This window comes from Hevea brasiliensis, chromosome 13 (assembly GCF_030052815.1).
Source record: "Hevea brasiliensis isolate MT/VB/25A 57/8 chromosome 13, ASM3005281v1, whole genome shotgun sequence".
NCBI lineage: Eukaryota > Viridiplantae > Streptophyta > Magnoliopsida > Malpighiales > Euphorbiaceae > Hevea > Hevea brasiliensis.
The window spans coordinates 83,319,539-83,333,333 of NC_079505.1; the positions used below are offsets into that span (position 1 = coordinate 83,319,539).

The following is a 13,795-nucleotide window of genomic DNA, read 5'->3' on the forward strand; positions in this document are numbered from 1 at the left end:
TTAAATCACATTTATTCGAAAGTTTGACTGAACATGAGAATTAAATATAAATCATGCATTATGAGATTTTAATCCCAAACAATTTCATTTTGAAGTATTAAATCACATTTCATAAAACCCACAGTTAGTTCATGCCATTAGAAACAAATAGAATCTCAATAGCCAGAGGCTAAAGAGAAATCACATCACAAGGCTAGCTAGCTCAAATATATGGATATCCATTCACATCCTCTTCTACTGGCACACCTCAACACTTCTCCAGAGAAGGAATCAAAATTCGAAACTAATTACCCCCACTAGTCGTGCTAGTGAGGTGTTCAAATATATGGTCATGACACTGTGGTTTCAAAACTTATCTTAACAATTTGCTAAACATTGTCATTTCAAATATACACAATAACTTTCATAATTTAAATCAAAACATCATAAATAATGTCACAATTAAACTTTCATTAATTCAAAGCAAAAGTAAAATGCATATTTCATTCACTTTATCAATGAATTTTAAAGCATAGTGATGTTGTGCACAAACCTCAAGCGAGTCGCCTCTTAGCTTTGACTCGGTTCCTCGGGTTCTTTCTCGGTATTCTTTTCAACTGAAATACACAATTTTACAGTGTTTCAGTACCATAACTTAGCATAAATCCAAAAATAAATTTAACTTCACTTTTACCTAACTCTAATATGTTAAACTCGACGTTCTTGAAATTTTGTGTTTCGGGTTACTATTCACTATACTATTCAAGTCAAATTATTGATTTTCTAAGGCTTAATAGGTATGGGAATTCCAACTTCACCCACATACCACATTTTAGTCACTAAATTTGTTGGTTTTGGTCATTTTCTCAAAACTTAGGTCTTTTAGGCAAAATTGCCAATTTTTAGTTTTAGAGTTCTAAGTTGCACTGTTCCATTGGTCACTTTACTGTAGGAATTTGGTAAAACTTCATTCATAGAAAATGTTCTCTATTGTCTTAAGTTTATTTTCCTTTTTGAATCACTCTAATTGGAGTTTTGTAGCTCAAGTTATAGCCATTTAAACTATGGTTATCGGATTGGACACAACCCAGAATTCTGGGCAATTTTCTGTACTGGCAGTTTTAGGTCACCAATTTGAGGTGGCCAAATGACTTGGTTAATGGCATAATTTGGGTTTATATTCTTCATTAAAGTTTTAGGTCTATATCTCATCTAACCACTGGTAAAATTTCAGGTCATTTAGACCTGCCTAGCTCAAGTTATAGCCAAATGAACAAATACTGTTCATTTGGCCAGTTTGTACAAAGGCGGACTGTGATTTTTCAACTTTGGTCAATTTGTTCACTAGGTTTTGGTCACTTTTTGGGCATGCTTACTAAATGAAAATTGTGTCATTTAGTGTCTATTTTCATCCCCAATTGGTCTCATACCAATTGGACTTGTAAAATTTCATTTTTGGTCCCTCAAAGGAAATTTCATCATGCTGCCAGCAGCATGACCATACTCCATCAGAATTTGGCTTTGATTCAAACACCTCTAACACTCTTCATTAGGTCACAAGTGACCATTTTTCACTTTACATTAGGTCGAAGAAATCATTTACCACTTCTTCACATCTTTAGTCTCTAAACCCTAATGTTCAAAACCCTAACTACACAAACTCTTGCATTTACTTGATTCTATGTCATTAACCATAGTCATTCAACTAACTAAGGTTTATATACCCAATTAAATCTATCAAACCATGCAATTATACTCCCATCACCTGCTGGCCGAAATTCAGTTTAGTCCCTCACACATATTTTTATTTCATTTTAAGCATATTTCTAAGTTAACTAAGTTATAAATACAAGTAATAAACTTATTTGCAATTTAAATCACTAACATTTGTGTAGCAACTTCTATCTCTCCTTTTCTCCAATTTTCTTTCTTCTTTTCTTCTTTCTTTGATGACCAATCTTCTTCTCAAGTGATTAAATCAAGTTTTTATGGGAGAATTTGGTGTAAGGTAGAGTCAAATGGGTGTTTAAAAGCTTGTATTCAAGCTTTCATGATGGACCAATGGTGGGGTTTGGGAAAAGCTATGGCTGTCGATTTCTTTGAGGTAGAAAGGTGATAATTTTTTTTTACGTATTTTAAGTCTTGTTTTATATATTTGAATGGGTCAAAAATTGTGGGAATTAAAATAATTAATTTTGACATCATTTTGATGTCATAAGGTGATGTAATTAACTTTTTCTTTTCTTTTCCTTTTTTTTTGTTTTTCTATTTATTTTTCTATCAGTTCTTTAATTTAATTCTTGACTCTGAAATTTTCTTTTCTCTAATTTTATTTAACAGTTAGGTCAGGAGTCAGCTATCAGGGTCAATTGACCAAATTGCCCCTCGCCGGTTCATCCCGGTTGGTAAATAATTCAATATTTCTTTCGGCTCCCTGACCTAATTATTTGACTGACTTAATAGTTCTTTTTCGTGATTTTCTCTTTTCCACTGTGTTCGTAATGGTCCTAAGAACCGCAGCGTCACATTTTACGGTTCGAAATTTGAGTCTAAATCGACTTCGCAATCGTTCCCGAGAAGGTCACCCATTGCTGTGACTCTCGGCTCGTTTAACTTCTTATGTTCTATTTTTCTTATTTATACTTAACTGATTGGCAATTTCTAATTATTTGTGTTTATAGCTTATTTAGTTGTCTTAAGTGTGGTTCTAATCCCCTTAATTGTCCGGACCGACACCGATCACCGGAACAGTGAAATATACCAGGCTATACAAATGGGGGTGTTACAAGAGTACTAGACTATAAGTTCAGAATCTCATTTCCATTGAAGATCGATGGTTATGGGGATGAGCAAAATATACAGAGAAATGTAATTTAGGTCAAAATCATAAACAAGAGGATTTGGTATGCTGTTTTGATGCAGCTACTTCAACTACCCTTGGTAAGCCTTTGTTAGTTTGATTTGGACTTCTTCTATCCTTTAGAAAATTTAGATTTCACGTCTGAACTGAAAGATTCAATTATGAGGCACAGTGGTGTATTAATTTGTGTGATTAAAAATTTATGCCGAAGGATCTGAAGATTAAAGGAAGGCATGATGCCTATAGTACTGAAGGAAATAGATTTGTTGATTGATTGGTCTTTAGTTGGAGCATTCGTTTCGCTTTGCGTAACAACCGCCTATGCTGTTAGGCTTCTTTGATATTCAGACTTAGTGTTGGCACGATGAAGGTTATCGAGACTTAGATAGTCTGTCCTTAGTACTGTAACTGATGCAGTCTAGGAAAATTCAAGTTTAGAATTAAGTTATTCAAATTTTCATCATAAAATTAAGAAGTTTATATTTATATTATTTAGAAATTCTATTATTATTTGAGAACATTATTCCACAATTAACTATGTCATTTAGTTATTTTAGTGTAGCTTATTATTATTGATATTGACAATATATTTTGAAAATTAATAGAAATTTCAGAGTTGTTACTCATCTTCTTTGAGAGTTTGAGTGTTCTTTTTGGTTCTTCATCATTGCAATATGTGCGGGTAAATATTATACATAGTCACTTAATTTAATAAGAATTTTCATAAAAGTCACTGAATTTTAATTTCCTTTATAAAACTCATTGAACTTTAATTTGATTTCATAAAAATCATTGTGATCGAAAATTAATGGTTTCCAAATTAACCTACCGACCTATCATATATTTTACAAGTAAAATTACCTTATTTTATTAGTTTCTTAAAAAAAATATAATGCATAAAATGCATCTACTAGCTACCTCGCTCGCGGTTAATCCTCTTTCTTTTCTTCATTTTTTTTCCATCAACAATCACTAGTTAACTAATTTTATTTGTAAAATAGTTGACAAATCAATAAGTTAACTTGAAAATCTTTAAATTTCAATTACAGTGACATTATGAAATTAAATTAAAGTTCATTGAGTTCTATAAAAACAAATAAATAAAATGATATGACTTTAATAAAAGCACTTATAAAGTTGAGTGACTGTATGTGATAATTGCTTTCACATGTGTCTACTTTTCTTAGGTAATCTCTATCTAAAAAATGGTGTATAAGTGTATTACTAACCCCAAAGATAGTTTAAGTACTAGGGGGTGAAATTCACCTATTTTTTAAATATCTTTTATGAAAGTGCTTTTTTAACCTTCTAATCTCAACCCCAAACAGGGTTAAGTCCTTTCTATAGCTGAAATGAAGATGACTAAGTGGAAGATGCAATAGAAGCATCATCCAGGGAATTAAATTGATGTGAATCAAAATCGATGTTAAGCAAGGCGATAACAGCACATTAGCATCCTCTCTCTAGCTCTATGACTAATTTTTGGACTAAATTATTTTAATGTCTATTTGATATTACTATTAAGGTCTCCTTAACTAATATATTTAAAAAAGTATTTTAAATAAATATTGCCTAATCCGAAATCTTTGGGCCAGGCCTCAATAGAAGCTTCTCTTGAGACCCAAAATCCTTCTCCACCTTTGATAGAGTTGGACAGAGCCATGAACAGCCTGTTTGGTATTGAGTTTTGAAAGCTGAAACTGCTTTTCTGAATAAAAGTATAATTTCAAATATTATTAAAAAAAGTAATTTAAAAAAATTATTTTATTATTTTAATATTTTTATAATTAAAACTAATCAAATTTAATTTTTAATTATTTTTTAATACTTTTTAATTAATATATTTAAAAAATTAATTTTCTCAACAACAATATCAAACGGGTATAAATAAAGCTGGCTGGGGATGGTGGCGGCGGTTCAAGCCAATCCTTCAGAGACTGTTTAGTACATGGGCCGGTGATGGAGGAAATCATGGAGGATGCTGTGGTAGTGATCAATGAAGGTGAAGTGGTCATTGAAAGAACAGGTAGTCTCCGGTGGTTAAATATATTTTGGGACTGTCAGCTTCTGTGCAGGCCTGGCCCCTTGAGACCCATAAAAAGGTCTACAGGTTACTTGTGATCCAAGATGAAACACTCACCAAGTCCACGGTGAAACTTGCTCATGGTATTTGTCTAGTAAAGTTACTTGTAGATAATACTTATATATTTTTTTTAATTTATATAATTGATAAGTATAAATAATTATGTCTTCATTTAAAATGTTAAAATAACTTCATTTGTTAATTATATATTTGTATTAACAATATAAAACTACTATATCTTTTTATATTTATAATTAGAATTATTTTTAAATTAATAAAGATTAAATTTTAAATTATAAAAAATAGTTACATTTGATAAAACAAATTATAATGTAATGTAATCAATTATATAATGCAATTAAAGTTATAATATAATATAATCATCACTACATTCTTATGTTTAATTATAAAATAAAAATATAAATAATATAATATAATGATAATTTTGATTTTAATATTTAATTTATTTATAATGCTAATAACAAGTAATAATAGTTGTAGTGATATTGATAGTTGAGTGGTAGTATTTGTTAAGTGATGATAGCGGCAATAACAATGGTTGTTAGGCGGTGGTGGTTGTGATGGTGGTAAAATGAGGTGATGGTGGTAAAATGATGTAATGGTGGTGGTAACGGTGTAGTGATGGTAGAAGTGACAATGGCTAAGTAGTGATAATGGTGATCAAGTGACGATAATGATGATAGCAGTGGTGATGATCACGGTGGTAGTAGTGGCAGCAGCGATAGTCAGATAGTGGTGGTGGTATTATTGATAATAAATAAAATAAATAAAAATAAGTAATTATAATTATATTATTTTTTATATAATAATTATTAAATTAATTTAAATATAATTATTATATTATATAATTATTATTTTAGTATATAAAAATTTTTTATATTATTAAATAATATAATTAAATATGCAATATAATCATGATTAAATTCGTTACATCAAAAGTCGTTGCTAATTTTGTTGGGTAAAACTATAATTATAGGACCATAAAACCATTAATTTTAATAATGAAGCTTCGATTGAGAATGTCTTTCTTTTCCAAGCTTTGAAATTGCATGCGTAAGCCCTTACGCAAAGACATTTCAGTATTTGAGGCCGGCCATTGTGGGACAAAAACGTCCCATTCAATTTTTATCATTTGCTTAAGGCTAGTGCTCTCTCACGTGCTCCCATTTACCAGGAAAAACTAATGAACTAATTATATTTCTTAAGCAAAACAATTATAATTAATAATTTATTTGAAAGGTGATTGATTTTCATTGATAAAATATCAGAGAAAGAAAAAAGCCCTTTAAAATTCGAGATTAAAAGACTTCATATATGTAGAGGTATGACCTAGCATGTGAAGTTTTCTCTTTTGTTTGGAAGGAACAAAATTTGATGTGAGAAGAAAGCAACCAAAAGAAATCAACATCCCAAAAAGAGAAAAGCTAACAATTTATTCTTTGTTTAAAAAATATAAAATATATATATACAAACGAAAACATGCATTCAATAATGGGTCTGCAAAAGCATGGCTACCATCACTATGAATATCCAAATATAATACTAATAGTGCTGCCACAAGAAAAGAATGTTTTGCTTTGGGTAGCTTGCCTTTTGATCATTTGGCACTATCCGCATATATGTAAACATACTATTTGCGGGTATGTCATGAATCATATTTTGCCAAATATATATTTGCACTCTCATATTATATACTTTGATTAATTTATTAAACACTGTGAAAATTTTTTTTTAATTTATTGAACATTAAAATTTATAAAAAAATTATGATAACTAAACATCACAGGTTGCAAGGCTGATGGGATTACTAAGAGGTAGTGGGAGGGAAACGAGTGTACCAACTCTTGTAAACTTAATGCAAAACTGAGGGTGTTTAGGGCATAAATTGAAAGAGCAAGGAAAGATAGAGTGAGAGAAGGGAAAGAAATGATGCTTAAGGCTTGAAAAATAGAAATCCACCTCACCATGGACTTCAATGGTCGTCGAGTTTTGATAAAGAAGAATGAATAAATAATCCCAATTAATATTTGAGTGCCAATATATATTTAGCCAATCATATTTTGCCAAGTTTTCGAGAAATTAGAAGACATAACCTTTCTCTCAACATGGCAAAAATGAAGGGAAATTTCCTAAATCATGTCTAATACAGAAATAGAATTAATGGGTTTACATAGAAAAAGATGCTTATAATTAATTGAGACGTAATCAAGGTGACAATCTTTTGCATATTTTCTCTTTAGTTTTCTATTCAATTGTAATTAATTATGAGCTAACTCCACATGTAAGACCAATTAATACTAATGACCTATAGATCTGCAGATACCCTCTTTAGGTTTGAGTTGAGACCTCCCATACTTTGATCTCCCCATCAAGACTTCCACTACAAATCGACAAGGACGAACTGCCATTATTATACCCACCTTCTCCTGCAACTGCCACAAGCGACTTAACTGGCCTTTCATGCCCCTCCAAAACTACCACGCAACTATACCCATTCTTTTTCCCTTTTTGCCAAATCCTCACCGTCCGATCTGATGACCCACTCACCAGCAAATCATCTACAGTCAACATGCATAATATTGCCCCCGCATGATCCCCCAATGCCTCCGCAAACACCATCTGATGTTCATTTTCATTTACTTCCTTCCTTTCCCACACCATGATCGAATCACAGCCACCGGAGAATAGCACTGATCCATCACCGTTCAATGCAAGTGCATTCAGTGTTGATTTATGCTTGTCTAAGGTAGTAATCAAGCTGTGCTTTCTCTCCTTGCCCACCTTCTTCCAAACCCTAATTAACCCATCAGCACAACCTGTGTAAACAGTCCCATTATCGGACACGGCCACTGCATTAACAGCATCTTGATGGGCTAATACTGACTCTAAACACCGATTATTTTCAACATTCCATATCTTGAAACTCTTATCCCAAGAAACTGAGTACATTAACCCTCCATGCACAGCTAACCCAGAAACTGTATCCCAGTGTTCGATCCAAAGCCGCTTCTTGTGACGCCTAACGCTAACGTAGTTTCTCGGCAACACGAAATGGCGAAACCGGTCTTTAAGAGTAGGGAGAGTGGACACAAGGTGATGGTGTTTGGAGTGAGAGATTTGCCAGACTCTGATCTTGCAGTCCTGATGGGCTGTGAAGATTTTAGCGTTGTGGAATACTATGGATTTGATGAAGCCGGAAGATGGGTCATTGGTAGTAAATGTATCAATATGGGTATAGTTAGATAAATCAAAGACATAGATTTCATTGATTGAGGCTGCGTAAAGGAAGGTGTTGTGGACTGCCAAACAGCTGATATGCGGCGTTGGGGTTTTGAGAGTGGTGATGCAGCTGTGTTTAGGAAAATGGAGATAGGAATTGAACTTTTGAGATTCAATAATACATTGACGAAGCATATTGGAATCAACGCCTGAGCTTGGTAGACTAGTAGCATATGCTGTATTTATGCAATGTCAGAGGATCATTAGGTTTTGTTTTAATTGCTATGATATAGTTAGAAATTAATGATAATTAATTTACGTTATGCATTTAATAAAATTATATTTAACAGTTATTATTTATATATAAAATATATTATTTAATTTATTTATTATTAAAATAAATATAAAATTATAAATTTATTATATAATATTATTTATTTTATTATAAATTTATATATATAATTATTAAATTAATATATTATATTATTTATTATATTATTAAAATAAATATATAATTATTAATCTATTATATTATATCATTTATTTTATTAAAATAAGAAAATAATTAATTTTTTTAAAAAAATAATTAAATAACTTTAAAAATATAAATAAAATAATAAAGTAATTATTATTGTTGATAGAGAAAAAATTTATAATTAATTTTAAGTTTTTAAATATAAATAAATATTTTATATTTTATGCTTTTAATAAAAAATATTTTAATAAAGTTGAAATTAGTTAATTAAAATATTAAAATTATAAATAAAAAAATAAAGTATTAAGCATATTAATTTTTAAGTTAAATAAAAAAAATAATATAATCAAAATTAAAAAAAAATAAAATCAATTATCAATTAATGAGAAATAAATTTAAAAATATAACTGATGTAGATTGCAACTGATAGGTATCATATCAATTATCTATAGCTTTATTATTATTATTATTATAATAATTATCAATTATCATATCTATAGGTGTCTCTAAACCAAATACCTCCTTTAGGGACCTATATTATTATTATTATTATAAAGATAGTGACACCTGGCAACTGGAAAAATTAAATGATTTAATTGGTCGGAGATGATGGGCCATACGCGAAATCCACCTCAACAATTATTTATATAATTATATAATATTTTATCTTTCTCAGTCCATTGTTAAAACATTTTACTTATCTTATAAATTCATATTCGAATTTCTATTATTTTAATTTTTTATTAAAAAAATAATAATTTATATATCAATTTAATTTTAAAAATAATAATAAGATTTCCATTTACATTTATCGACCTGCCTAATACTCCATTATATTGTTTTCTAATCTGTTAGGAGAAATAATTTTTCTTCTTTGTCTTGTTTGAAATGGAGCTTACTATTGAAAATTATTGGTGGAATAATTTAGTAAATGTGGGTGGGGGGTGGCCACAATTATTTAGTGGGCTTGAGTCACTATAAAGGTATTGTTTAGCAACATAGATTCCTAATTATGTTTGCTAATCACTAAATAAACCAGCATAAATTAATGACAACCGTCAAGTAAAAAGAAGACCAATTTGTTGGGTTAATAAACTAATTAATTACTACCAATTTATTCTAATACTAGCTATAGACACTTTTTAAGCTTTGTGAATTCATGTGCTATATTCATGGAATCAAATCATGATGAGTTTTAATTAATTAATTAATTAATTAATTAGCTCTTTTAATATGATGACACCACACATTTTGATGATAAATTTTTGAGATTTGTTAAAGTATGTTATGTTTTAGTGGTTGGATGGTAGCATAAACAAAATATTTATGTTTAGTAAATTGATGATGAGTTTAGTATTACAAATCATGTGATCGATCAACCACTTAAATAACACAATAGTAGTATGGTTTGAATTTATTGCATGTTATTTCTTAAATATAAGAAATTTTTATCTAAATTCAGTCTATTTAAAATTTAAAATATAAAAATATAGATTTTTTCACTATATATTTAATATCTTAAATTCATAATAAATTAGATATAAATAAGAAAAATCTCCTAAATAAATAGAATATTAATTAATGAATAGAACAATAAATTTTTTTTTTTCATCTTTCATTATTAAATACGCTGTATGTAATATACGGATATCAATTTTTTCCTTTACTAGAAGTTTAATCAAACCTAAAGTATCATATATATGACTATATGTGAGTTTTCCCTTCTACAAAATTAGAATTTTTCATTTTATAGTGATTCAAACTTGAAATTTCTCTAAAATATCTTAGTTCATGTTTCTAAAGCCTTAATTAGCCATTTTAACATAATCAACCGTTGTATGTACCAAGATTTTTCTCTCGTTTTTCTTTCATTTGAGAGTTCAAATCTAGGGCTAGGTCTTGGTTCTCTGCTGCATGTGGCAGTCTCCTTTTACCCCTCAAGGTGGAGGGAGGCCGACTTCCCCTCCCTGGTCAGTGGTTCTCCCTCCCTACCTGTGGGAAGGGTTGTAAATAATTTTGAGGTTGGGGCAGTAAGTGGTGAGTGGTGAGGGTTTTCAGAGGCTACCCTTGTGTTTTGTGTTTTACGATTGCATGTCGTTGCTTTGTAGTTGGTTGTTCTTTGGTGTTTTCTTTGTAGATCTTGTGGCACACGAAAGTCTTTTCTTGAAGATCTACTCCAGTTATAACGTCAAGAGGTTTAATTGCTCTCTACGTCAATGAAGGCTTCATTTTTCTAGTGATATGAATCCTATCGTCTAGTGGGTAACTTATGAGGTGAGATACAGTAGATCGGTCGGAAGGTACGAATGGGATACCAAAGAGACCCATCACCAATGATTTGTGCTTGCTGTGGTGCTGATGTAGAGGTGAAGTGGTTCTGAATTCCTTGGCTTGGCTTCATCGACTACCTAACTCTTTAAAGCTGTCGGAGAAGGAGATAACAAGGCTCCTTATTTTTTAGTGGTTGAATTTAAGTTTTTATGGCTTCAATAGTTGAGAGAACTGCTGGTTTTTTCACCAAACATGGCATTGAATATCTTCTCCAATGACCGACAATCGAATGGGCGACAGTAAACTGGATTTGTGTTTTTTGATGGTTGAGTTAAAGTTTTTGATTAGTTGACCTATTTATAGTTAGCATTATTTGTTAATGAGTCTAGTTTTGGTGGGCTTAAGCTGAGATTTGTTTCTTTCTATTTTGAACTCTTCTGTACTTGGCTCAAATCTTTTAATTCAATAAAACCATCATTTATCTATTAAAAAAAATGGCCATTTTTAATCAAACTGAGCATAACCCAGGTTGTTAATGTTTACTCCATTGAAGGACTTTATTTTTCAAGAAGGTATGTTGTGTTCAAGATTTTGGTGGGTTTCATCATTTTTGTTCTTGTCTAACATCTCGGCCCAAGTATAATGCCTTAAGATTTTATTGGGTTTAAAGTAAGGGCGTTAAATTTCAATAAACTCTATAGGCCCACAAATCAGCACCTTACATATCCCATTTGGATCCTCAAATTTATGGGTGCATTCGTATTTTCATCCATGGGCCAGTTTATCAAGCATGCACCGATCATGGGGATATTTCCAAATAACTTGGAGGTGAAGGCCTCACTCATACAACACTCATCGCACGAAAGAAAAGGAAAGGACGAGCGGGTTTTATCATTTCTCAAGCTTTCAAATATCAATTTATCTCGTCAATCTGGTCCAAAAAAACAAGGGTTAAAAATAGAGGCAGAAAAGAAGACCCAGTGGGAAGCAAGTGGTGACCCATACAAGGAGACGTGGGTAGTCTCTGTTTTTCGAGGATATTGCCTCGCCCATCCCCAACATACTCTTCTCATTCTTATGTCTTTGAATATTGCAATTGATGGTGCTCTGCTCTAGGCTTTTTCACAATGCTCGGATCCATGTATGAACTCGTGGAGGCATTGAGCCTCTGAGATTTTCAATAAAATTTAATCATTACGATACATCACTAAATTTAATAAATTATTTTAATAGTTTGATTTAATAAAAGTATGTAACGTTAATTTAGAGGTTATAATTTCTCTTTATTTTTTTTCTAATATTAAAATTGAGGTAATTAAAAAGATCGATACCCAAGAGTTCAAATTAATAATAAATTTATAAAAGTTAAAAAGATTTTTTTATCTATTGTTAGATTTTAATTTCGATTCTTAATGTCCAAAGGTAAAGATTTCCGTTTTATTTTAGATAGGATTTATATTATATTTTTATATAATTCCTTTAAGGGTATTTAGTCATATATTTTAATAAAAATAATTATTTTATTATAAAAAATATATTATTTAATTATTTTATTATAAAATACATTATTTATTCTCCTTTATTTTTAGTATATAAACAGTTTAATCTCTTCTGTTAATTTTTAGATTAATCAAATTCGATAAAAGAGATAATAGTTATAAATAGTTGATTGATTTGAAATTACAGTAATTAAATAATTATATTATTTAAATTATAGGGATAAAATAGTTGAAAAAAAATTCAAATTTAACGACTAAAAAAATAAATAAATTAAATAATATATTTTTTAAAATAAATAAAATAAGTAAATAGTAATTGTCTCTTTTTTTAATTAAATTTCTAATCAAAATCATAATTACTTGTATATTCAAATGGAATTACCCCTTTAATTGAAAAGAAGAAAAAAAGCATGCAACAACATGAAAAATATGTTTCATGGTGCAAAAACACAACAAAGTTAATTGAAAAGGGATCCTAAGTGAATCTTTAATTCAATTTTATTTTTCCTCCTTTTTCACACTCTCTTTGATGTTACATTTAAGTCCAAAATCTTCAATCCAATCTACAAAAGCAAGAGAAATTAATAGATGAGTCAATTATTTCGTCTATATATATGATAATAATAAGGCAAATATTAATTAAAGAAGCAATGGAGACTCCTCCAGCTAGAGCAATAGCAAAGCAATCAAGTGGGTTTGTTTCTTAGTAACCCATCATCTTCATTGCCATGGGTCCTCCTACCTATGCTTTTAAATCTTCACATTAAGTTGGATGTGTGTTTGATCTGACTTGCATTAATTACATATATGTATCTAATTTAAGATCTGGTTGTTGCTGCTCAAATATTGTATTTAATTTTCATCTTCTCATTTGGACAAAGCTGTCTTATTCGCCAACAAACTTGTAACCTTGTTCTCCTGCATATCATAGCTCCTTATGTTTGCTGTAACTTGCGTATGCGGTCCAGTGGGTGCGTTCCCAAAACGCTGAGTAGAGCTGTTTATTAATTATAGACACGTGTAATAAACTGGGACATCCTGGACACCCTGTGGCGGTCCACAGAAAATGGTGCTTTTGCAATGTTGTCCTCTAGAGTTTCATTTCTTTCATACATAGCTTTAATTATTAATTATTATATGACAATTTTTTTTTATACAGAGCAAATGAGATTCATTTAATATTAAAAATTACTATTTATATATAATTAATCATAAATTTATTTTTGATAAATTTTCAACTTAAAATCTTAAAAATTAATTTTTTAATTTACAAATTCACCTGTATTTTTCATTAATTTTATTTAAAATTTACCTTATTTTACATAAGTCATCGATATGAAAATACTCTTTAAACTTGCGATTGTAAAAATAATTGAGTAAGCCTACTT

The 13,795-nt window shown here is 30.1% G+C and overlaps 1 protein-coding gene across 1 annotated transcript; it reads right to left on the minus strand.

Annotated features, from left to right (window-relative positions):
- Positions 1–7,108: 7,108 nt before the first annotated feature.
- Positions 7,109–8,394, minus strand: LOC110641548 (protein JINGUBANG-like). Its single transcript, XM_021793335.2, has one exon. The coding sequence runs from the start codon at positions 8,355–8,357 to the stop codon at positions 7,272–7,274; it is 1,086 nt and encodes a 361-aa protein (XP_021649027.2). The 5' UTR covers positions 8,358–8,394; the 3' UTR covers positions 7,109–7,271.
- Positions 8,395–13,795: the final 5,401 nt, after the last annotated feature.